Source organism: Syngnathus leptorhynchus, chromosome 13 (genome assembly GCF_054491065.1).
Source record: "Syngnathus leptorhynchus isolate UIUO chromosome 13, UIUO_Slep, whole genome shotgun sequence".
NCBI classification, from domain to species: domain Eukaryota; kingdom Metazoa; phylum Chordata; class Actinopteri; order Syngnathiformes; family Syngnathidae; genus Syngnathus; species Syngnathus leptorhynchus.
Window position 1 is genome coordinate 486,339 of NC_141207.1, and position 23,455 is coordinate 509,793.

The 23,455-nt window shown below is 48.6% G+C and overlaps 2 protein-coding genes across 3 annotated transcripts; one reads left to right on the top strand and one right to left on the bottom strand.

The window, feature by feature from the left end:
- Window positions 1-922: 922 nt before the first annotated feature.
- On the bottom strand, window positions 923-17,226 carry zc3h3 (zinc finger CCCH-type containing 3). The gene is made up of 13 exons (XM_085928041.1): window positions 16,974-17,226; window positions 16,446-16,566; window positions 14,506-15,790; window positions 14,100-14,260; window positions 9,266-9,404; window positions 6,328-6,491; window positions 5,989-6,061; window positions 5,726-5,878; window positions 4,312-4,381; window positions 3,690-3,821; window positions 1,763-1,917; window positions 1,550-1,695; window positions 923-1,307 (listed from the first exon to the last, which is right to left on the bottom strand). Exons 2-13 carry the CDS (start codon window positions 16,489-16,491, stop codon window positions 1,276-1,278), a joined length of 2,556 nt encoding a protein of 851 aa, XP_085784167.1. The 5' UTR covers window positions 16,492-16,566; window positions 16,974-17,226; the 3' UTR covers window positions 923-1,275.
- cyldl (cylindromatosis (turban tumor syndrome), like) lies at window positions 16,804-23,390 on the top strand. Of its 2 annotated transcripts, XM_085928043.1 has the most exons (15): window positions 16,808-17,781; window positions 18,479-18,914; window positions 19,012-19,290; window positions 19,495-19,570; window positions 19,656-19,819; window positions 19,925-20,072; window positions 20,136-20,277; window positions 20,372-20,482; window positions 20,541-20,632; window positions 20,702-20,765; window positions 20,837-20,969; window positions 21,070-21,178; window positions 21,245-21,363; window positions 21,438-21,642; window positions 21,715-23,390. In XM_085928043.1, the coding sequence occupies exons 2-15, from the start codon at window positions 18,483-18,485 to the stop codon at window positions 21,897-21,899; spliced, it is 2,259 nt and encodes a 752-aa protein (XP_085784169.1). In that variant the 5' UTR covers window positions 16,808-17,781; window positions 18,479-18,482; the 3' UTR covers window positions 21,900-23,390. The 2 variants fall into 2 exon arrangements, with proteins under 2 accessions (XP_085784168.1, XP_085784169.1); XM_085928042.1 differs by having other exon boundaries at window positions 16,804-17,781; window positions 19,925-20,277.
- The last annotated feature ends 65 nt before the right edge of the window (window positions 23,391-23,455 follow it).

The window sequence follows — 23,455 nt, forward strand, 5'->3', positions numbered from 1 at the left end:
ATCTCAACAGCTGCATAGCAAAGCAACATTTTGTGCAAGAACCCATTTTGTGCATGTTTTCCAGACTAAAGGCAAATGAATATTTTTTACTTTTTTTCCCAGTGTGTCAGTTCAAAGCCCAAAAGAACAAATCATTTCACTCACATGCACTAGGGCAGGAAGTTGGCCACTCCTACCGCTCGTCACACGTGCTGAGAAAAGCGACCGTCCTTCACAATGGCCGCTCGTCCAATTAAGCCACCATACGCGTTTGAAACACATTAGGCTTTGAACATATTCATGCTCTTGGAGGACTCCAATGTACTACATCCTTATGCACTTTAAAGTGTCAACTCCGTGGGTAGCTAAAACCTTGCTGTTAATGTACTTAGGAGCTTGGCGTTGCGGTGGCCGCGCCTCTTCTTCACCAGTCCGGCCGAGGCTGGGAGGTGGTGGTGTCTGCCCTCCCGCGGCGAACACCGGTACTACAACAATATTTCGCACCCGGCTGGCCATTCCCGCTTTGTTCACGTACCCTTTTCGAGGGGTTGAGGTCTGGGCACTGAATGGCCATGGGAAGAGCTTGATTCTGCATCTCTTAAATCTTAATCTTCTACAACAATAGTAACTGTGAACATTTTGTACACCTTAACCAGGGATGGCAAGAATTATTGAGGGCACTGTAGACTTTAATGTGTGATTGTCCAGGCCACTTTCATTATTTTTAGCTAATTCTGTTGCCCCACCCCCCCCTAAAAAAAATGCTGAACTTTCATTAGTTACGTGTCTTTTCTTCTTTTAGATGAGCACTTTGGTCCATTTTCAAGTTCATGCAGTGACCACTGTGTATTCAAGTGGGAAAAAGGCTACTTGTGAGAACGCATTAAGCAGAAGCATTGTTTGAGTGACCAAGGCACATCTATTCATTTGACAAATGCACGGTAGTATAAAGGACTATCACTTTAATATATCTGAAAATACAGAACACAAAAAGAAAATGAATACAATAAAAGCATAACATAAGGTAGCAAAAACGGTGTATTGTGATCAACAGTGAACATTTCAAACAGTCGCAACTAAAGAGAGAGCGACGTCCGAGTGTGTTCATGAAACGCAAGAAAAATGACAGCCAGCCGCCTTCAAGAACACACAGCACGTTAGCACAAAGAGCGGACGACAATGACACCTTTTAACACTCAATCATCGTCAAAATGTGCAAAACCTGAGGTCCCACGTTGCGTGTTGCAAAATGTCATACAATAACAATATCGTCGGCGCGGCTCGTCTTTTGTCGTCCTACAAGCGAGGTTTTATCTGGAGTTTTTTCTCTGTAAAAGGAAAGAAAAGACGGACACCAGTAAAAAGTGAACATGACAAAAGAGTATTTGCAGAACTGAAATGAGTGAAAGTGTGCCGACTCTGAGCAATGACCGATCGGAGCTGACAAGTATCAAAGCGAGCGCGACGACGACGACAAATGAGACTTGCGAGTTGATGAGCGTGCTTGTCGTGAGGCAAATCAATCACATCCCCGCTAATGAAAACAAAGCAAAAGCCTTGCCTTGGTTACCTTGGACTGTTGCGCTCGTGGCAAGTTCCGCTTCTGCTGGCGCATCGAGCTCCTCCGGAGAGCTGGACAGGGAGATGAAAGAGGGCAGCGCCAGAGAACTTGCGGAGTCCCGAGAGCCTTGCGCAAGCAGCCCCGACAGGCCAGGCCTGGAAGCAAGAAAAGGCTTTGCGTGGCAACTCCAGCAACCGAGAGCTAGGCGTGTTCATGACTAACCTAGCGGAGGGCCCGTCGCTCGGCGCGCTCGGCACGCTCAGCTCGCTCGCTCTCCGTTTGGTGCGCTGGCGGTGTCGCAACTTACAGCGAGCCCCGCGAGGGCAGGAACCCATCTTGGAAAAATCCGGACAAACCAGCGTGTGCTTCTTTTTGCACTGCAGAAACACAAAGACACGATCATTGTCGGTCATTCCGCCAACCCGTTTCATTACGTTCGGCAAAGATGGCAAAGGAGCGGCATTTATTCAATCACAAAAAAGGTGGACATTTGCCCATTTGTGCTTGTTTACTGTTGTTATTTTCCCTTCATCTTTCAAATAATGGCAATAAGCAAAGAAGTGCGTATCAAGCGAGACGTCGCCATTTCTTAGTTTGCTTTCAGGACTTTGCGTGTGAGAGACGTCAGCAGAGGACAGCCAACAGCAAAGGAGAGAAACATTACGGTGGGGGCGTCTCTTGACCTCTTGATGCCGTTTATCACGATGGGTCTGACGAGGAATAGTGCGTGTGACATCATCACGTATGGCAAACGATGTTGCAGAGGGAGGCTGGTTTTCAAGCAAGTGAGAGTGTGCGACAGAGTAATACGGGTGTAAATTGGAAGCTTGGTTCTGCGCGAGATATGATCCCTTCCACCTGTCAGAGGAGCTAATTATATTCGCTAGAGGGAGAGTGTTGCCAGAGTTGGGGGGTGGGGGGTGGGGGGGGATCCCCGTATTGATTTTCCAGGAACACAGAGGAGTCTCGCTCCTTTCACTCAGCTGTGAGATCCCGGGCTTTGGCATGACGTGTTCCGACAAACCAAATCTGCCGCCGATCACGCTTTGACATTTGGCGCACATGTCCAACGAAGGTGTCGTACCGTGTCGTTGACCTGCTTGAGTGCACGACGCAGTAAAGTGTCAGGGCAGTGTTATTTGCTTTCTGTCTCCAGACAAAGCCCTTTGGATGCTATAGGCAAACAGCATCAAGCCCGCCGTTTGGTTCTGATGAGATACGGCTTGCTTGAAAATGGCGTTTTGCCGCAGTGGACAGAACATCTTGATCCCATACCAAGTTAACAATTTGCCCTTTGATTTAAGGAAGACGGCCGATGTCTCTGGGGTCTATTAGTGAGCTTTCAGCTTGGGTCAGCAGATTTAAAGAGTGCACGGATAGTCGCAAAAGAAGCACGTCAAAGGATGCGAAGAAAATGGAGGACAGTTGAAATACTACGACGACGCGCATTTACATTAAGACGAGAAGGCATTAAGACGATGACAGCGAATGACAACTCTACGGAATGAAAGCATCAAGGAGCACCCAAGGCCCAGCACAATATGGCTAGCGGGCGTCCTCAGAAGAAAACCAAGCTTCAAAAGCGCGTCTTGAAGCAAACGGGGCCATACGGACCAACAAAAGCGTCACGGAGAGCTGCCACCATTATGGAAAGATGCAGCCCGCATGCATGCATGCACGCACCCCAATGAGAAGTGATGTCGGCAAGGGGGAGGGGGCGGCTGCGAGGAGATGCCGTACTGTACGGCGGGTTGGCCCGGTGTGCCGTCCTCAGCAGTTTTCACTTCTATAATTACTGCCTGCTATCCATCACGGATGCACACATACACACACACACGCGCGCGCGCCGTGAAGAGCACACAGCTAAGCACATTGAGCGAGAAAAGATAAAACAAACCACAAGACCGCACGTGTGTGTTTAAGTTTCAGTCGCTTTCAAATACATGTGCTTGTTTGTGTGTGTGTGTGTGTGTGTGTGTGTGTGTGCACGTGCGTGTGTGTTTGGAAGCTTTCTAAACTGGAGCAAAATGTGGTAAACATTCAGAAGCTTTCAAGAAGCAGAGTCATCTGACCCCAGTTAGCAAAACTATGGCTTTTTGGGGCAAGGTGCTGTTGGTCTTGACGTGTGGCGGTGATGTTTGGTCTTTACCTTTTCTCCTTGCGGGCAGTAGCCTTTGACAAAGTCTTCACAGACGTTTGCCTTGTGGGAAACGTAGACGTGACTGTAAGGACACTCACTGTTGTTGCAGATTCCCTTCAGGAAGTACGAGCAAACCGGCATCTGCAAATGGAGGCCAAAAACCAACCGTTTTTTTCCAATTCAATTTCCAGTTTCAAAATGCAAGCATGAAATCAGAGAGGAAGGCTGATGGGAAAAGAATGAGGGGTGCGGATCGCCCTGACAAGCTGCTACACGACTTTGTCAACAGGTGGAGGAGGCTTTTTGGCCCACCCGGCACAGAAGCTGCCCATTGGCTAGGCCGAGTAGCCGAATGAGCTTTGTTGTGGCAGACGGCGGGAAGCTCAAGCGAGCGTGCGTCGTGACGCCACGTGTGCGTGCTTGTCTAAATAGATCACTCAGCGTGAGGCGCTCGCTGGGGGTTGGCCGACCGCACTGTGTGGGTGGGGTCACCCGTCAACCACGCCACACCTCAACCGTCTCTCATTGTTCTTTTAGGAACAGCGGATGCTGCGGGGGGGGGGGGGGGGGGGGGGGGGGTTGTGGCTCACGTGTGTTTGCAAGGGCCCGCAGCGCAGCTGATGTGTTTTACCTTCTCCTTGGCGACCTTATGAGAAAACGGACATGCTCCATCCGCCTGTTTACACGTCCCACGGAGAAATCTGTACGAGGGAAACATCGAACACCATCAAGAAGCGGATTTTTTGTGTGCACATACAAATTACATATACAAATTTACAAATTTTCCAAATTACAAATTTTATTTCCATCTAATTCAAATATATATACCGTAATTTTCGGACTATAAGTCGCGTTTTTTTTTAATAGTTTGGGGGGGGGGGGGGAATTATACTCAGGAGCGACTTATATGTGAATTTTTTCACACATTTTCAAAATTCAAAAATCTGCAATGTAGTGAAACCGCAATAAACGAACCGCGATGTAGCAAGGGATTACTGTCATTTGAACTGCAAGTGACGTCAGCAGCGTGGCGGTTGTTTACATAAGGACAAAGGATTCGATCACGGGATGACGAAGGGCCCCACGCTTGAAGGGTTTAATGATTTGGAGTGACACAAGGTTTGAAAAACGTATTCATGTTATAGTTATTTGATATATTTTATTTCATGTGGCAACTTGTATATGTTTTTATCGTTACAGTTCAGTAGTTGTTGGCTCGTTGAACTCTTGTTTTGTTAAATAAAGAGCCGTTTACCAAACCCACGTCTTTCCTGGTACTTTGTTAATGCTACAATATAGTGATATACTAGATCTGTGCGGCGCGCACGCGGCGTTGTTGACATAAAGGACGAGGAATTTGATTGATGGATTCAATGATTAGGAGTGACACAGATGGTTTGATAATATTGGTGTTATATGATAGTTATTTGAAATATACTTTATATATGATTATATGGGTCTGTGGAATAATTAGAAATGCAACTTACGAGTCCGTCAGTGGTGTGGCACATACACGGCATCGTTTATATAAAGGACGATCGATGGATTTAATGAATTGGAGTGACACAGGTGGTTTGAAAACCATGTTATTTATGTAATACTTATTTGAATAACTCTGAATGTTACTCAGGCCCGTTTTCAGTTCCTCATTTATGTATATGTCACGTTAGCATACCGTATCGTTTAGCCTGTTGTTGCTGGTTCATGTCTGTTTTCGGTGTTGGATTTTGACAAATACATTTGCCCCAAAAGTGCGACTTATACTCCGGTGCGACTTATATATGTTGTTTTTTTTCCACTTTATTGTGCATTTTATGGCTGTTGCGACTTATAGTTCGAAAAATACGGTAATTAAGATTTTGGCTCGTGGCGTACATAAAATTCTATCGAGGGTTGGCAAAATACTACTGCACTCCTTTTTCGCACACCAACCCAAGTGGGTCATTCCCTCTTGGGGTCCACTTTTGTTTGCTGACCCAGAGGTCACGGGTCGACTATTCGGCTTGGCTTGAAGGATGACCGTCCTTCTCGCACGGCCTTGTCACCTGGTGCAAACGGCAACTTTGTCCGGGTCATGGATGAAGGGGCAGCTGCCGCCCCTGTTGCACCTGCCAAAGCGGTTGTAGTACATGCAAAACTGCCTCTGCTTCTTTTGACGAGCTTGTCTGATGATGGCCAGACTGCGCTGGACCGCGCGGCTGGGAGGCATAAACAAAAGGAATTCAACATTTTGTTGGACAAGATCAAATGACTCTGCTGATTCCTGGATGACTTACTTCGGTGGCATTCAAATGTCAGATGTGCCTACCTGGCAAGATGACGAGGGCCGTACGGGTGAGCGGGAGCAGAATTGACAGAACACACTTGGGAAAAGCTTCTTTCTAAATTTGGAGGGGGAAAGTGCTTGACTGAGAATGACAAGTACAACAATTTGTTCAGTTTACCGAAGAATTCAAATGCTAGAGGAAAAAAATACTGACGAGAAAACACATTAAAGAGACAAAATTGATCTCCCAAACACCTCCAAGTGGACTCCAATTCAGAGCCCAATTAAGTCAACCTTTGGTTAGCAGCAAAAGGAGTAAAGGCTCACTCAGTGAAGCAAAGTGAGTCGTCAGCAGGCAAACAACACACTGATGGACCCTACCCGTCGGGTCGGCGGACACGTTGTGACTTCCCGTCCGGGACAACTTATTGGCCGAGACTTGGTAAAGATGACCGCGAATCCAACACATGCCCGACCGCGTCCAGTGGTGAGCGGCTGCCGGGTATCGAGTGAGAGACGCTTTCTGACGACTTTGGAGGAAACTCCTGTAGGGCAAAAAAATAAAAAAGATTCAATTGTTAAAGTCCAACGCTGCTAAGCCAAAAGATGGAAGTTGTGACTGCAAAGAAGTATTGACGCTGAAATGGATGATTAAAATCGTTTTCCATCTTCACTAACTCGTGGACATTTGAATGTCGGCTGCAGTTATTTTGCCCTTTCGCATGCTTGCTAAATGATTTCATTTGATTTTGGACGGGTGAAAACCAGAAGAATGCTGGACCTGTGTACGCATCCCTTTCTCAGCCACTTTTGCGAGTGGCAGTTTGGGGCCACAATCCCCTCCTGTCTTGTTACGCTTGCTCTCCAACACAGCGTTGTGCCTCTGAGACGCTTCGGCGTGTCACGCCACTCCTCTAATGGAAAGCCGTGTGGAAATGGAAAGAATTGAAACCAGGAAAGGACCAAATCAATGAGATAATAGGCAGGGCAGGGGGGCAGAGCGCTGAGGTGGCCCGTACACTCCGCAGCACAGAGACCACCCACCGCACACGCACATACATACACACTGCGCAACAGGCCTCCAAACACAGCCCATTGCCCGTTGAGTCTTCGGCACCTTCTGCGAGTAGAAGGCTGCAAGGCGGGGCGGGGGAGGAGGAGCGGTGCAGGGGTTATGGCGATAAATTGCAGTGTCCTGTCACTTCTATTTGGGGTGCGCCGCCGCCGCCGCCGCGCAGCGTGCTACTGGAGGTAATTTGCTGCCGTATTTCAGATGGGCTGGAAATGGCTTTGGAGCAAGAGTTCACGCCTCACATTACAGACCGACGAGAGTCGCGCTGAACACGCACGCAACGCAGCGCGTGTTTAGAGGGTGGATAGGAAGTCGCCACCATGCTGCACCTGAGGACCAAGCGATTGAGTGGCCGGTGCAAAGACATAGTCGGACAGCGAAGCATAACTCTACGGCACGGTCGCTGAACTTAGGAGACGTAATTGAGGATAACGCTTGAACGGGCAGCCCGGCCGGGGGAGCCACCAACCGGGCGGGTTAATGGGGAGATGACAAGATCCGTTAACGCGGATGGCCGTTGACCTTAACACTGTGTGCTCACGACAAGTTCGGGCCCGGCAAGATTGTGCTGCCGCTCTGTCGACTGCTTTTTTTTTGTTCCTGCTGCTTGGTTTCAACGCGGCTTTTGCCCGCTTTAGTCATTCTGTTTGCATTTCTTGTGACAGTTTGAAAATGCTATTTATTATCCCAGAAGACTTGAGAGATTTTTCTCAATGTCATGAAAACAAAAGATGCTGTTTTTTGCTTGGACTTTTCAGGTCTTTGGTCCGGGGACGGACAATTATGTTGCTTTTGGCGCGGCGCAAATGAAATGGACTTGAATCGTGCATCACGTGGCCAAAGCTCATCCCAGAGGCAATTTCGCCCGGGTCACTTTGGCCCGTCCTTGACCTTCAACGGGGATATCTGTTATCAAAGACCCTCCGGTTTTCCACACTGCACAAATCCTCAGCCGTCCGACAGCTAACTTGTTCTACGGGAAGATCTAGAAGGTCAGAAGAATAAACTGCTTACAAATGGACACAAGCGCCATGGTTTGAAAATATAAGCTCCAAATAAGCACATCTCCCCACAATGGTATGCAACAGAAACGTTTTGGAGAGGATTTTGCTTACAGTTTGAGACAGTTGTACAAAATCCTCCTCTGGGAAACGATTCCACGTAAACAGAAGCACAGCAGCTGTATGAGAATGAGGAACATGCTAAGCAATGAGCAGATGAAGGAGGATGGCCAAGACGAGGGAAACCTTTTTGGCTTTACTGTCCAGCTCTTGCCATCGATCATGGAGCACTAAAGGAGATGAGCGGCTGCACGCCAGGCGCGCACGTGCGCCTTCAAAATCTCAACAATTGGTCTCTTCCTGCAGCACCAGCACGACGTTTTCATGTAAACACACGCCGAAAACGGGCGAAAATAAATCCGAACTGGAAAAAAATGTTTTGGGCAAAGCTCGCGTTTTGAGTTGAAAAAGAGCAAGGGTTCAAATTAACATGAAAGGAGGAGCAGGAGAAATGACAACGGTGTAAGCAGCAAAACTGTGGGACTGGTGTCGAGCCATATAAGATGGCAACATTGTCAACGTATTTCTCACTTGGTCGCATGCTAATAATGGTACACACACACACACACAACGCTCAAGTTTCTTTTGTTGAGAATTTTGGATTGACCGCAAAAACATAACAGCTTGATCATTTGAATCCGATTGTGATTTATTCATGCTTTGTTCAAGAGGCAAAAACGGGAAAAGGTCTCAGAGACACGCATTAAAGGGCAGCGAGTTAGGGGAGAGATACGAGCAACCGCTGGACCTCTCTGCTTTCCTTGGCTATCTCACGGCATGCTTCTCCTCAGAGCCGTATTTCACGGGACGTCTAGGGGCCGCGATTGAAAATGCTTCCATCAATCATTATTTAGTGCTGCGGCTAAACAAATGCTGGAGCCACATTTTGGGGTCATACAAATGAAGTGGCCGCTCGTCCGTCGGCAAATGCATGCAGAGAAGAGAAAAGAATAAGGAACGCTCTGCGGCAAAATACATCATCAGAATGACAAAAGTCTGCCGCTGCGTGTCTCTCTCCTCGGGCGAGGAGCAAGTGACGGGAGGAGTCGCAATGCTTGGTTCTCTGTTATCTACGCTGTCAAAACGAGCACCATCAATTTGTGAGCGCGTGCTGCATTTGACTGAAACATACACGAAGCCAAGCTAAACCATGGCGGCGGCACTTGCTGACGTGTGCATGGATTACCTGGCAGACTGGATTTTCTTGGCTCTCCAGGAGAGGCTCGGCTGGTAAGCCACATTGGAGCCCGGGTGGCCCGGCATCTTGTACTGCGCTCTGCAAATCCTCTGCCAGGCAGGAGCGTGGTGGGAGGAAAAGGCCGCACCTGCAGAAGACGAGGAGTGTAGAGAGCACTTGAAAAGAAAAAAAAAAAGACAGGCTGCAATGTACAACGTGGACACACTTCACACATGTTAAATGGGATTGCTCTGGACAAGCAACCAGCTCGTGCTCTGAAGATGGCGCAATGGTTGCGGACAAGTCCGTTCAGAACCGTCAATGGGACAAAAAGGTTCAATTTTCACCTATGCAGCGTGTCTTACACATGTTTGGCTAGTCCAGTAATGACAACATTCAAATGCTTTTCCCTGGCCGTATTTTAGGGGTGTAATAAACATTGCGGCAACAATCAAGCCAACGTTTTCTATCGCTAAAAACAATTCAACGGATGCTTGTGCGATACTCGCTTCCACTTGTATCAACTTTGGCAGCCAATTGACTGGAAAGACAAGCTTAATACAGGCTTTATGCGTCCTGTGAGGAGCTCATTTCATTCCCATTAGTAAGGATGGTTGCAATTCTAATTAACCTCTTATATCAAAGCGTGTTCATCAGGCTCAAATTTGCAAACAATATAACGGTACGACTATTTTCACTTCCACACCATCCAGCAATTCTTCGCACTCCTCTGGGCGCACCTTGCATTTGCCAGCTAGGATTTTTCACACAATAAATTCCTTTGATTATTGATATGAACTGTCTGTTGCTTCAGCATTTGTGTGTCAATATCGTTTTATTGCAGGACGATCACTCGTGCGGCATCATGCTAAATTTGCACGAGGCGTTGACGGCTAACGTGCGCGCTGGTGATTAGAACGAAAATGTTTTTCTGTCGAATTGTGCAGCCTTACTGAGATCTTAAATTGTGCTCGACATCAAAGAAGACGTGTCACAAACACAAACCCGGCGGAGGAACTACAGAGGCTTCGCAAGACAAGCTGACCTAAGCGCGCCGACAAGTAAGCCTGGCTTTCCAGACTTAACTGTGAGAGCGAGCTATTAGTCTTTGAATCCTCAATGTTTCAAAGCCGCCCCCCCCCCCAGCCCAGCTCGGCCTGGCCCGGCCCAGCCCAGCCTGCCATACCTGCCTGCAAATTTCAGGCTTCATCTGTGTCAGGTTGCTCCTTCCCTCATGGATACTAAATCTTCTTATTGACGGCGCCTGTCCCCGCTGCCGCGCAATCATGTTGTTCCCTGGGGTTCATCTTCTGACTCCCACTGCTTTGGTGCGCTTATACAAGACAGCCATGCCATGACTGAACAAGGGTGCTGGCACAATTTAATAACTTGGTCTAAGCCCGCAACGCTACTGACATGATCCGCCCATATTTGACACACAACTTTCCAACTTTTCACTAGGCTTGTGCACCTCAAGCCGCATTGCATTGCATTGCATTGCATTGTAGCCACTTCAACATTTGCATAATTGAGCTCCCTCAGTCCGTCTCCTGCAAGCCTGTGACATTTTCAAACGGCAATGTTAATGATGATATGCCGACACAGCAAAGGCTAATGGCTGCCCCCCCCCTCGTACATGCTATCAGTTGCTGCAATGCACGCAGGGCAATGATGTCATGGCAAAGAGGATGGTGGGCAAGGGGCCGCGGCTTCGTCTATCGTCGCAGAGGAGCCATCATCTGTAAGCTACACCGCTTGACACGTGGCAGGGGTGTCAAACCCGTTTCGGGCCCAGGCCGCTTGCTCGTTAAGCTTGCCCTCAGGGAGCCCGGCCGCTCGCAACAGTGAAACCGTATCAACGTACATGCTTCCAAAGCAAAACAACACTTCCGTATACAGCTTGCTTTTACAGGTTGCTCCACACAAAATCATCAACAATGAAAAGACAACCAAAGGAAGAGCGTTTCCTCATCGCCGACCTTGACCCTCACGTCAACTCGGAGGGCGGATAAAAGTACAGATCGCAACCACGTCAGGTTGCGATTTGCTCCCAGGACGCGTTTGTCACTCACTGTCGTTGGGTCAACCGGATGAACGTGCCTGTCAATCAGCCAATGCCGTCAGAGAGCGACAGCCTGGGGCTTTGTCCACTTAAGGGGCCCATGACCACGTAGGGACGCACATGTGGAATGCGGAAGAAACTTGTGAAAGAGGCAATTCAAGGTGAAACCCTGAAGGCAAACAAGACTGCAGGGATTGATTTTTTTCCCCCTCAACACAACTTGCTGAGACATTTCGAGACTCCACTGCAACAGTGGCAGAAAGGGAAGGAGAAAATAAATAAACAAACAAACAAATAAGATGGCAATTCAAAAAAGAGGTGTGCCAGATAGGATGTAAAATCACACACATATACGTATTTGGTACATATTCTGTATGTACAGTAAATACGTATGTAGAGTGTAGGAACATGATATTTAGATTCTTTAAATGTGTGTAACGTAATGAGCCAAACAGGTGTTGTTGTGAAATGTTTGTATCCTCCATAAAAAAAAAAAAAAGAAAGTGCGAAGCACAGATGTAGCTGCACGGTTTCAAGTTCCAGCAGGAGTTGGGTTCTGGTTGTGAATGCCACCGCGGTCTTGCATTCGTCGTGGTGCTAATTCTTTTTGGGCAGTGAGTGATGGAGCCTGGTCAGCTGGTCAGACGCTTCCCTCCACACAGAATGCCAGAAATAGCAGTTATGGTTTGGAGCCCCCCCCCCCAAAAAAAAAAAAGAATGTTGCAAAGTGGGGCACAAAGTGTGAGTTCAAGCTTGAACATGAGACTTTTGTGCTAGTTGCACCAGTTGCCTGTGGGCCCGAGTGGGGGAGGCCGAGGCTCAACGACACGCCGCAGAGGCCTTTTTATATGGCACCACATTTGTTGAGGTCGGAAAGGCCAAAAGTTAATGGCAAGATGACAGCAAGATGTGAGCCAGAGTCTCTTGCTGGTGATGCTGTTCATTTGGAACAGAGAGTTTCTCCTCAAGACCAAAGAGGAAGACCAAGAAGAAATTCAAAGCAACAACCACCTTCTTTCTTCAACACGTTTCCCTTTCTCCACTAAAGTCGAGTGGAAATGTTTGCTCCAAGTTTTGGAGTCTTCCATCCGTGAGGCCGTTTTCTTCATGAGCCCAGGTCTGATGGCCTGCCCGCATGCCTGTCCACCCGTCCTTCTTTGATGCGCCGTTGCCACTGAGCCTCTCTTGGTTCCAAGTGCAGCTGCCCGGCCCTAATTGGTCCCTTTGGGCCCGGCAGCAGCTGAGGAAAAGGCAGACCACGAGCAGGAGAGCGGGGCATCTGCTTTGAGCCCAGACATGCATGCGCGCAACATGAACGGACCGCGTCCTTCAAGGTCCTTCAAAGTCTTCCTAGGTCTTGTTGGCACGATGGAGGTGGCATTGAATTCAAGCGGACTGCGTTCCATGCCTTCATCGTACGGGCCAGGTGGTCGCTGCGATCCCCAAGCCGTCAACGGGCGCACCTTCCTCGTTCGTGTTTCATTTTCCAGAAAATCCCTCAGAAACTAAAACAAGCTCAAAAAGGTCTTTTGTGTGATATTACGGGGAAATAGTGAACGGAGAAGCACTAAACGAAGGATAAAGGGGAAGCAGCTGGAAGGAGTGGCAAAGGTCATCCGATGGCCCCCAAAATCCGTCTCAGGGATCAACAGTTTTCGTACGCAGCTTTCGTAGGTCGTGTCGGTTCATGTCATTTAAGGGCAGCAACGTGCCCACCTTGACTTGCTACAACTTGAAGTGCCGACGTCAGCGTATGTGCAGCATACTTTTGAAAAGTTGAGAGGAAAAGCAAAAGGCAGCCGAGAGGCAACGCCGCCGCCGCCGTCGCTCGCAAGTGAGCGCTCATCAGGTCGCTTGTTGTAATGGGCACACCTGCGGGTGCTCTGCTCGCCGTCATTAGTAATTCAATTTGCTCTTTATTAGCCGCGCTTATCAAAGACACAGACAGCAAGCGGCAGCTTCCCGCACTCTATCTTCCTCTTCGCTCACCCCGCCGCCACCTTTCACCCATCTCCAAGTTGGAACGTGCCGTCTTTAATTAGAGATGCGTGCGCTCCCGCCCGCCGCAGACTCATTAGGTTCCGCGAGCTGGAAGGAGAACCATGGAGGGGACCCCGGGACGGATAAAGTCGAATTAAGGAATCGGCGATAAGACGGCCGGCCGGCGGGACAAATCAAGCTTAATGTTAATCGTGATGGCTTTTTTAATGTCTTGCGACTCCACCGAGTGTGGAAAACGATGGCGAGGCGGGCGGGCGGGGTACGTGCGGATTGACCGCAGGCTGGCGGGGGTAACGGGATGGGGGATGGGACTGTAAAAACAATGATTGCTTTCAATTAGGGCCAGCCTATATTCTCCAGTTCGTTAAAACAATCCAATTTGCAAAATGATCATTTTATCTGGCCGTGGCAAGACACGATAGCGGCGGCGGCGGCGGCGAGCACCTTGGCAGCCCTCTGCAAATTATCTGCTATCTGCACTTCAAGTGGGCAATCATTCAGCTCTCTCCTTCCTCTAAGCAGTGCTGACATTACGCAGCACCTGCTGCCCCCTACTGGACACGAGCAAAGCTGTAATAGCTTCAAGACAGCGCGCCGGCCGCCGCCGCTGCTGCATGACAATCGTTGCTGACACGTTTTGACTCAACTCGTTTGTCTTCATAACGCAAGAATGACGGAAGGCATTTTCATCCATCGGTTGATGATGGAAAAATCAAAGGCGTTCAGAGCCGCCTGCTTCAGTTCCGAGCGAAAACGGAAGTGGACTAGCGGTCGTCTTACTTGCTCTCGATGAAGTCGGAGAGAGTCGTCTCAACTTGTGTCTCCCAAAGGAAACGAGTTCCCTGCCGGGCGTCCTCCTGGCAGGGGAGTGCGCGTGGCCCCTCGCAGAGTGCTTGGCAGCCAATGAGCGGCCTCCCCTCGGTGAGCCGCTTCCGCTCGGACTGGAGCCGAGGAAAACACAATCAAAGTCAAATCAGTGAAGACGTCAATTGCTTTGAAAATGTTGCTGATCAAATGATAGCTGCTCTCACAAAAAGTTGCGATGTGAACGTGGCCACATCCTCAGTTAGGAATTTATATTTCTCGAGATCTCGTGCTAAAATACATTGTTGTTTTTTTTTGGATGAATTGTACTTAATATCGGAGTAGACTTCTTCCTTTATTGACTTTAATGGCCACAACTTACCCATTAGCCGACTTGCGAATGATCTTCATCCTGCTGCGAAGCTTGAACGAGTTGGGAGACGACTGGATGGAGACGCCCTGGCCAAAGTGAGAATAAAGCGGGCCCTTTTTTGCTCCTCTGTGATGTTTCTCTGCCAGCCAAACAAAAGTAGACCTGCGGAGGGCTTCCGCTCTTGCACCTGCAACTGGAGACCTGGCAACGGCCGCCTTCCAGTGGTACCTACTGGATGAGAAACTTGTAGAAGAAGCTGCACATCCCCTTTTCGATTTTGTTGCAGTGAAGGAGCCCGATTTGAGTTTCTTAATGGCTTCTCCCTTTTCCAGAGCTCTCTGATCACCGCTCAGAGTTTTGAGAGACGTTGACTTTCTCAAAGTCTTCGCTTGGAGCCCAGTAGAAGAGGAGACCCATTTGTACTTGGAGGCCCTGGGGCCCGCGACGACCGAATTCAGCTTGCGCGGCTTTTTGGCTGGGGTTCGCTTGGCGAGCGGGGGTGCGAGGGAGCTTGCGCCTAAAAGGGACGTTTTCCCACCACTCGTTGAGTCCACGTCTTGGTTTGCTTGCAAGTAAACGGAGCCACTCGGTTGGCTTTGGAAACTCTGGTTCTTAACCCAAGTGAACTTGGATTTTGTTTGCCCGCCTGCGGCCTGCCTGGACCGAGGCAAAGGCTGCTCTCGGAAGGCTTGTTGTGGCACCTTGGAAGGTGATGAGCTCGCGCCTTGGCCATCCTGTTGTTGGCAGTCCGGCCGTTGGGTCTCGATGACCTCGGCTAGACTGTTAAGAATAGGTTGATTCTGGAACCGGGCTGGGTCAGCCCTGGCTTCTGGGTCTGGCGGTACAACACTTTGTTTGACCAGCCCTTGTTGTTGGGTACTTTCTACTAACAAGACTGATGGAGGTACGGCTACTGTTGTTTTACAGCCCCCTCCTCTTTCTGTGGCAACATTTTCAATCCCTGCGCTCAGAGTTTCTTTTTGTCCTTTTTTCTTGTGGAGTGCCATCTTTGATGATGCAGTAGGAGGCTTGGACGCATCACTTTTTTCACTGGGTAGCGAGGCACCGTGAGCCACAACGTGAATGTCTGAATGGTGTTCTGGGCTGGAGACGGTGGACACGGGTCTTCTATTTTTAAGAGAGTAAGTCTCCCTCCAGCTACCGTGGCTGGAACGAGCATATAAGCCGTGTGGATGTGTGACAGATGAACTTTGGCTTCTCCCTCTGGATGTTGATGCCGCCTCTGGAAGCCTTGGCGTGTTGCCATGGACACTCTTATGCTTATCGATGAGATCTAAAATATGGAGAACAAAAACAAATCCACATGAAAACGCTTGACAGCATGAAGAAGACTATTAGCTGCTATTTTGCTTTGATTCCTCTCTCTTGCAGTTCCCACTAATCTACGTCATTTCCAGTCCAACACGTGAGGTAGCTAAGATTAAATGCCGAAAACCGAGGCTCCACTGTATCTCAAACCGTGTGTACCCATTGAAATAAATGGAAATGCCATTCATCCATTCCTGTTTATACCAAGTTTCAAAATACATCAAAATTCTAATTCTGTTGACTAGAGCATTGTCATTCTTTGGGTGCCAATGTATCGAGCTTTAAAATACATGAAAACCCTGATTGTGTGGACGAGAACATTGTCATTATTTGATGTTCGATGTGTTCACGTCACTCATCACACCTTCGCTGCATCTCGGTTCAAACCAGCGGCAGCGAAATGGAACCGTTTGTCAGCCATTCATTGTAATGTGTTAAGATTAAACCTCAGAAAAACATTGACAGCTTTATACATAGCCAGCTAACGTTCATGAATTTCACTGAGGATTGAGCGAAACTGGAGTATGGGTGCGTAAAAGAGCAAACAATTAGACGGGGAAACAAAGCTGTAACCCAGAGCGACTGTCACGGAATAAACACATGACCAAAGACAGACGTACTTTGTAGAAGATCAATTTGCCGTTTCAACGATTCACGCTGCTCCATGTTTATCTCGCTTGTTTCTTCTTCCTGTAATTACGGTGCCTTCCAACCACATTATCCCTGTGTGAGCCCCCTCTTCTGTTCCGGAAGATGAAAGGAAAAAAAAGAATCGCTAAAAAAAAAGAACATGAATGCTTATTTATAGTGTTTACATGTAGGGGAAAAGCCGAAAGGAAAAGAAGAAGATCTTGTTTTCGTATCCAATAGCGTTGACGAATACACGTGTTACTATTTTAGTCAAAATGATGTTATTGGCCAATACTTTAAAGTGCACATTCGTTTTATATTTTTGTCTATTTGACGTTCATGCTCTGAGTAAAACAGTTACTCGTCAATTATTCCATCTTTTTTTCACTTATACACGGTTCATTTTTTGAGGAGCATTGCTACTTTTTAACTTTTGCTCGAGTCAACTCATCAATTCTGTCAAAGTCATAACTTGACTGGGGTGGCGAATCTTATTTTTCAAAAGTCACAGTACGTACTCTTGAGAACAGTTTTGGGTTACTCTACCGATCTCTTTCACAAAATGAAGTTGTGGCGGGCGTGATGTAGTGTATGCCGCTTCACAATCTTCACGTCCCTGTATTGGCAGAGATTCTTTGCGTATCAGAGTTGATCATATTTTATTAGCGTTTATTCCCATGTACATAACGCTCAAAATGGGACGCGAACCTTGTACGTCCTGATGTGTCATCATCATCATCATCATCATCATCATCATCATCTTCTTCTTCTTCTTCTTCTTCTTCTTCTTCTTCTTCTTCTTCTTCTTCGTTGGGGTTTAACGGCAGCTTGCATCCTATTAGTTGCATTGCCGCCCGTCATCTTTAATCGCCGTCTCCATAAAATGACGTTGTCAAAACGTTCGTCTCAATTCTCTGGAAATTCTTCACCCTTGGACCTTTATTGTCTCCCTCGTCTCCTTGATGAGCTTTACGCTGCTCACGGGTACTACCAAGGGGACAAGCGGCGTATAGTAGATGTTATTTAAATAAATGAGATGAGGCCCTTGTCTCTCAAACTGAAAGTAGCGCAGTCAGTCGTGTCGCTGTCACAAGTAGTTGTGAATCCAAAATTCAGAATCGAATTCGTCGATTCGTCTATCAAGTGGCACCAAAAGTCGCCATTTTCGCAGAAGAATGACAACGGAAAGTTGATATTTTAGCAGAAGAATGACCATTACTCACGACGACATTCTGAATTAATATCGACGAGGAACCGCGTCTCACGGTCAAGACCAATCTAATGGGGACAAAATAAAACGAAATCATTTGATTTGGACGAGCTAAGGTATTGTTGGTAACACTTACATTTTGCCTTGTAACATTTTGCCTTGTATTGTTGGTAACACTTACATGTTTGCTTACCGACGGGTGTTTCCTGTCTTCAATCGATGATTTTATTGTTTGGTTTTTTATTTTTTGGAAACCCATTTTATCTGATTGAATTTGCTCGTTAGGTGGGGAGATGTAGCGATGCCCCCCGCAGTCCGTACCAGCAAGTGTGTCATATTCATATATACATGACAATGTATTCTGAAAAGTAGTACAAAATAGTCTGAAGATGCAGTAAAGTGATATGTGAAGGTACACAACCACACCCATCATTCTACGTCATAATACGAGTATCTCAAACACGTTTTAAGCCGAATCAATACACTGACCACACGAATTTTAATTGATCGGTTGTGATTGTGTTATTACCACATGTAGAGAAAAAACTGAATATGTTCCGCAGTAAAAATGGAGCTTATTTAAATAAGTCCCCGTTCAAGAGGCATTGAAATGTTAATTATTTGTCCAAATAATTAATGTTCATTTTCACGAGTGCTCGACTCTTCCGAACACAATGTCTTACTTTTGTACCGACGTCTCAAATGTTGCGCTTACGTTGCTCAGGTGCCGTTAGAGCATTTGTGCAACTTACTCAACTATGATTGTGTTGGTGTTTTTTTTTTCTTGGTCGATCTAATGTTCCGCTTCCTCAGGATCATGATGTCGACAGGCATCCAGTACTTCATCGTCACAGAACCGCCGGACTACCGTCGACACAGTCACGCCGGTGGCATCTGTTATAGTATTTATGAGTACCGAGCAAGTATTGACTTTGCCCCAAAATTACAAGTATTCATGCTCGGCTCACTGGCACCTTTGTACTGCGAGATGGATCGCAGATGTCTGGAAGAAGTCAGTGAGTGCGAGGCCGCTCTGCTGCTGGCTGTCACCGACAACTCCGAAAGGCTCAAGTGGTTTCGAGACAAAGACGCTCTCCGTCGAGCGCTGACACTTTGCGAGGGAACTGAAGTCGTGGTGGAAGAAAGAGGGGAGCAGTTGAACGGAATCATCCGCTACATGGGAAGCCTATCCCAAGCGGCGGCGGCAGAAGAGCCCTTGAAGGGAACATTCTTTGGAGTTGAGCTGCAGGTACAAGCTTCCAAACAAGGCTCCGTCCCAAGCGTGCCGCTTCTTTCATTCAGGCCTGTTTGTAAGAAATGCTTTTCTTGTTGTTTCTGCGGTCAAGGGAGAAGACAAGGGCAAAGGCGACACGGATGGATGCCACGACAACGAGAGCCTCTTCACTTGCCAGCGCGACTGCGGCATCTTCGTTCCTTTCTGCAGAGTCCGACCACGCGATTCCGACTCCTCCTCAGCGGCCAACCCCGAGCCCCCGTCGGGTCACCAAACGCAAATGCCGGTCCCGGGCGACAGAGTCACCTACTTCGTTGAAGATTACTGCTGTTATGGAATGGTGCTCAAAGTCCAGGAGAAGGACGGCAAACATTTTGTCTTGATCTCCACCGTGAGTCAACATTGCAGCGATATTACACTTGTACACAAGTTTAATATGATTATTTTGTTTTATCTTTACGATTCTTCACATCTGAAGGAAAGTTTGATGTCTCCTTAGCCTTTTTGCTTGGAGCTTTATCTCAACAGCAGGTGACAGCGGAGGGCCAAATGCAAACAAGGCATCATATATTTGGCCTTCTCTTCATGTTTGCAGGACATTGATGCCACGGGGAAGACGGGCGAAGTTGAAGTCCCGCTCCAGTTTGTTGTTGTTGGGGAATATCCTGCCGGTTGGAGCATGCATGATTCACATGACACTTCATATTTGGTGGACATTTTACCCAAATGTGTGTGTGTGTGTCCCCCCCCTCACAGGGTCTGACCTGATTGCCCTCGACAACAGTGTGTTGGAAGAAAAATGCGGCATGGACGTGAACTCGTTGGTGGAGGTGTCCTTGGGCGCGGGCAGTTTGTACGGAATCATCCGCTGGATCGGGACCCTTCACGGGCGACAGGACGTGATGGCTGGACTCGAGCTTGTAATGTTTTCCATTTGGGTGGAGATTGAAAAACAGTGACACTGCCTATGAACAAGAAATCTAGTTAGACTCTATGGTGATGGGGTTTTCTGTCTTGTTGCGCAGGAGGAGGACGTAGGCGTGAGTGACGGCACCTTCCAAAACGTCTCTTTCTTCCAATGTCCTCCCAGAAGGGCTCTCTTCGTCAAGTACAGCTGTTGCCGTCCCGATGGGCGCTTTCTCAGCGAGGGGGTGCCGAAGCACTCGGTCGCAGGTCAGCTTCTCTCCGACCATCCGGCCAAGTTTGACCTCTTATGCATTTTGTTCACTGTCGCAGATAGAGAAAGACAGCAGAGTGTTGAAAAAGCGGATCCGGTGGCTCCCATCAGCTCGGATCGAGTTGCGCAAGTTCTGATTGGCCGCATGAAGGGCATCCAGGGACACTGCAACTCTTGTTACATGGACGCGGCCCTCGTTAGGTGACCACCGGTTTGTTGCTCGGAGCTCTTTCCTCGCTGCTTCCGAGACCTCGGCTGAAAGACGTCGCCTGTCTGCTTCTTTGCACCTCGGCAGTTTGTTCTCCTGCTCCTCGGTGCTGGACTCCGTGTTGTTGAAATCCGTAGAGCCTCAAGACGCAGCCATTCAGAGAACGCTGCTCCACAACATCGTCAACCCCCTTCGAAGGTGCGTTTCACACGTGAGTCGGAAAGGCATGGCGAGTGATCTCGGGCTGCTTTTCCAGCCAAGGCTTTGTGCAAGCCGCGCACGTCATGAAGCTGCGACAGCAGCTGGAAAATCCCGGCTACTGTCGCTCCTTCACCACAGAGGAGATGGGTAAGTTTGGTTTCCCTGGCATCGTAGACGCCATTTGTGCGCCGGGCTCACTCCGCTGTCGGGTTTCAGACCCAGAGGAGTTCCTCACCGTCATCATGCACCGCGTCCTCGCCCTGGATCCTCTCCTCAAACTGTAGGTCGGCGCCTCTGTGGAATTTGTCGCCAGAGGCACCCGAGGCTTGACGCGTGCCATGACGTCCGCAGGTCGGCCGCTGGCAAAGTGCAAGAGAGTTACTGCTACCAGATCTTCCTGGAGCGGAAGCGCGGCCTGCTGCTTCCGACCGTGCAACAGTTGCTGGAACATTCCTTCCACTACGCCGGACTCAAGCTGGCCGAGGTGATACGGGCTCCTCGTCGTCGGTGTGTCCTGTCTGCTTTCTGGATCCCTTTCATTGTCTCCAAAAATGTCACACTTTTCTCTTTCCTTCTGATTTCAGGTGCCGTCCTGCCTCATTCTTCAGATGCCTCGCTTTGGCAAGAAATTCAAGATGTTTGACAAGATCGTTCCATCCTTGGAATTGGATGTCAGCGCCCTCCGCTCAGAGGGTAAGGCCGGGCGGGCTGTGGCGCGTGTCACCGCTGAGCAGAGTGAGAGCAATGCTGAACTTTCAGGTCCCCGGCAGTGCATCCTCTGCGGCGAGCCGGCCCGGGAAGAGTGTGCCCTCTGCTTTGACGAGCCGCTCTTCAGCCAGACGGGATTCAAAGTCTTCTGCGCCACATGCTCGCTTCAGGTGTGCCACCGTCCACGCAGTCCTAAGGCAAAGGCCGCTTCGAAATGGAATTCAGTCGACAACGTGCATTCCAGGTGCATTCTCACCCTCGGCGGCGCAGCCATCAGACAATCGCCCTGGACCTCCCCGAGGCGCGAGGAGCGCCTCGCGCGCTGACTCGGGACACCTTGGAGCTCTTTGCCGTCCTCTGCATCGAGACGAGCCACTACGTTGCTTTCATCAAATACGGCGCCCACAGCCGTGACTGGCTCTTCTTTGACAGCATGGCGGACAGGGAAGGTGAGCTGCGGAGGCAAATGACGGCTCGCGTTTTGCTGGCTTTTGACCGGGTCATGTGCCGCGCTCTCACAGGCGACGCGGACGGCTTCAACATCCCCGAGGTGCGAGCGTGCCCCGAGGTGGCCATCTACCTGGACATGTCCCCGGCCGAGCTGGCCGATCAGATCCCTCGGGACATGAAAGGTGTTGCCAAACGTCTCTTCTGCGATGCCTACATGTACTTGTACCAGAGTCCCAGCATGTGCCTTTATTGCTAAGCGGGACGCCTCTCGTAGCCTTCCACGTTTCATCTGGCCTGCCCGCACTTTCTTCAATTGTTTCTTGTAGCTTGAGCCCGGCTTTCAAAGACTGACTGGAGAAAAAAAAAAAAATAGACAATGGAGCAGGTAGCAAAGTTGAAAAAACTTGTCTCTTCCTGCTGTTCAACATGTGTTTTCTAAAATTTTGTGATGTTAAATTGTACCTCAATTTTCCAAAGTGTGTGTGTGTGGTTAAATTGGATCTCAATTTCCCAAATCATGCGTGTGGTGACAATTCCAAGCGATCAACCCCAACACTTGCCTGATGAGCTCAGAGTTCAAAGTGTGTCATTGCGCAAACAAGGGCACATGCTCCACTGGTGCGGCTGGGTGGGTTTATTCGAGCTGGCCGAACGACCTGGCTGCCGTTAGAAGGCTTCGCTCAAGGATGTGCGCTTGTTAAACAAACAAAGCAGCTGCAACTTTTCCCCTCGTCAAAGACAACACAGAAATGAGGACTTTTGCCACCTTCTTCTCAAAGTCTATCTTGAAGCTGTCTTTACTTTTGGCACTTAGTTTTGAACCATCACTATAGCAAATGTCGTCTTTGCCGTTGTGCTGATGACGACAATCGAGCGAGCAAATCGACTGCGCTGCTTTGATCACGTTTCAATCCGAGTGGATCGGTGGTCAATGTGCAGTCTGCAAATCATCAAGATTATGCCTCACGAGCCCGGCGTGAGGTCTTTCCGACTCGGTGGATTCCGATCAATCAAATTGGCAAATTCGGCCGTATAAGTTTGCCTTGGGGGTTGGCCCTCGCACTTTGGCAAGATGATCATGATGACGGGCCGGTGTGTCTGTTTCTGAAGATCTATTTCCATTGTGCACCCAGCGCACGGGTGGCCTATTATGCCTCTCGGCCGGCGTCTTGAGACATGATCTTGAATGTGAATCTGTATCTTCAACACGAGGGAAATGAAACCGCGCGGTACCTTTTTGTTTTGCATCCAATTACAACGACTATGATGTTGATGAATCTTGGCTTTCAAGTGTTAATTGTTGACGTCCTGCATCAGATAAGGAGGAACTGCGCAGGTTCTTCTGATGAAGAGCAGATTGATTATTTTTAACTCCACAACAGCCGCTCGCCGTCATCTGGCTTGCTTTCCTGAAGGCCACCGTGGAAAGAGAAAGCTGATTGGCTCACGGATGTGTATTGCTTGTTCATGCAAAGCAATCATTTGTAATGCTCAATGTTTAATATCTGGATGGAAGAACACAAGAAGAGCAGTAACTTCCATCTCGGCTATACCACTGCACTTGATTTTTGAGTCAGTTTGTCCTTCAAGTGATTCCTAAGTGCCTCCGCTCGCCTGCGAACTGCACGGAGTTCCTTGAGGCCCAAGCTCATTTTGTAATTGCATAAATCTGTGGGAAAACTGCTCACCCACAATAAGCCCAGATGACTAATACTTTTGAGTTCTGAAAAGGAATAATAAAAAATAAATGAGCGGTGCGGTCCAGTTGTGTTTTCTTGCTCGCGGCTGTGTTTCCATTCACGAGTAACCTCT

Coding starts and splice junctions, on each gene's coding strand:
- zc3h3 (XM_085928041.1), bottom strand. CDS start 16,491: ATGGAGCAGCGTGAATCGTTGAAACGGCAAATTGATCTTCTACAAA. Junction 6,062..6,327: donor CGTGTCCGCCGACCCGACGG/GTAGGGTCCATC, acceptor CTCCAAATTTAG/AAAGAAGCTTTTCCCAAGTG. Junction 1,696..1,762: donor AGCGACGGGCCCTCCGCTAG/GTTAGTCATGAA, acceptor TCTTGCTTCCAG/GCCTGGCCTGTCGGGGCTGC.
- cyldl (XM_085928042.1), top strand. CDS start 18,483: ATGATGTCGACAGGCATCCAGTACTTCATCGTCACAGAACCGCCGGAC. Junction 19,571..19,655: donor TGTTGGGGAATATCCTGCCG/GTTGGAGCATGC, acceptor CCCCCCTCACAG/GGTCTGACCTGATTGCCCTC. Junction 20,633..20,701: donor CTTCACCACAGAGGAGATGG/GTAAGTTTGGTT, acceptor GTCGGGTTTCAG/ACCCAGAGGAGTTCCTCACC.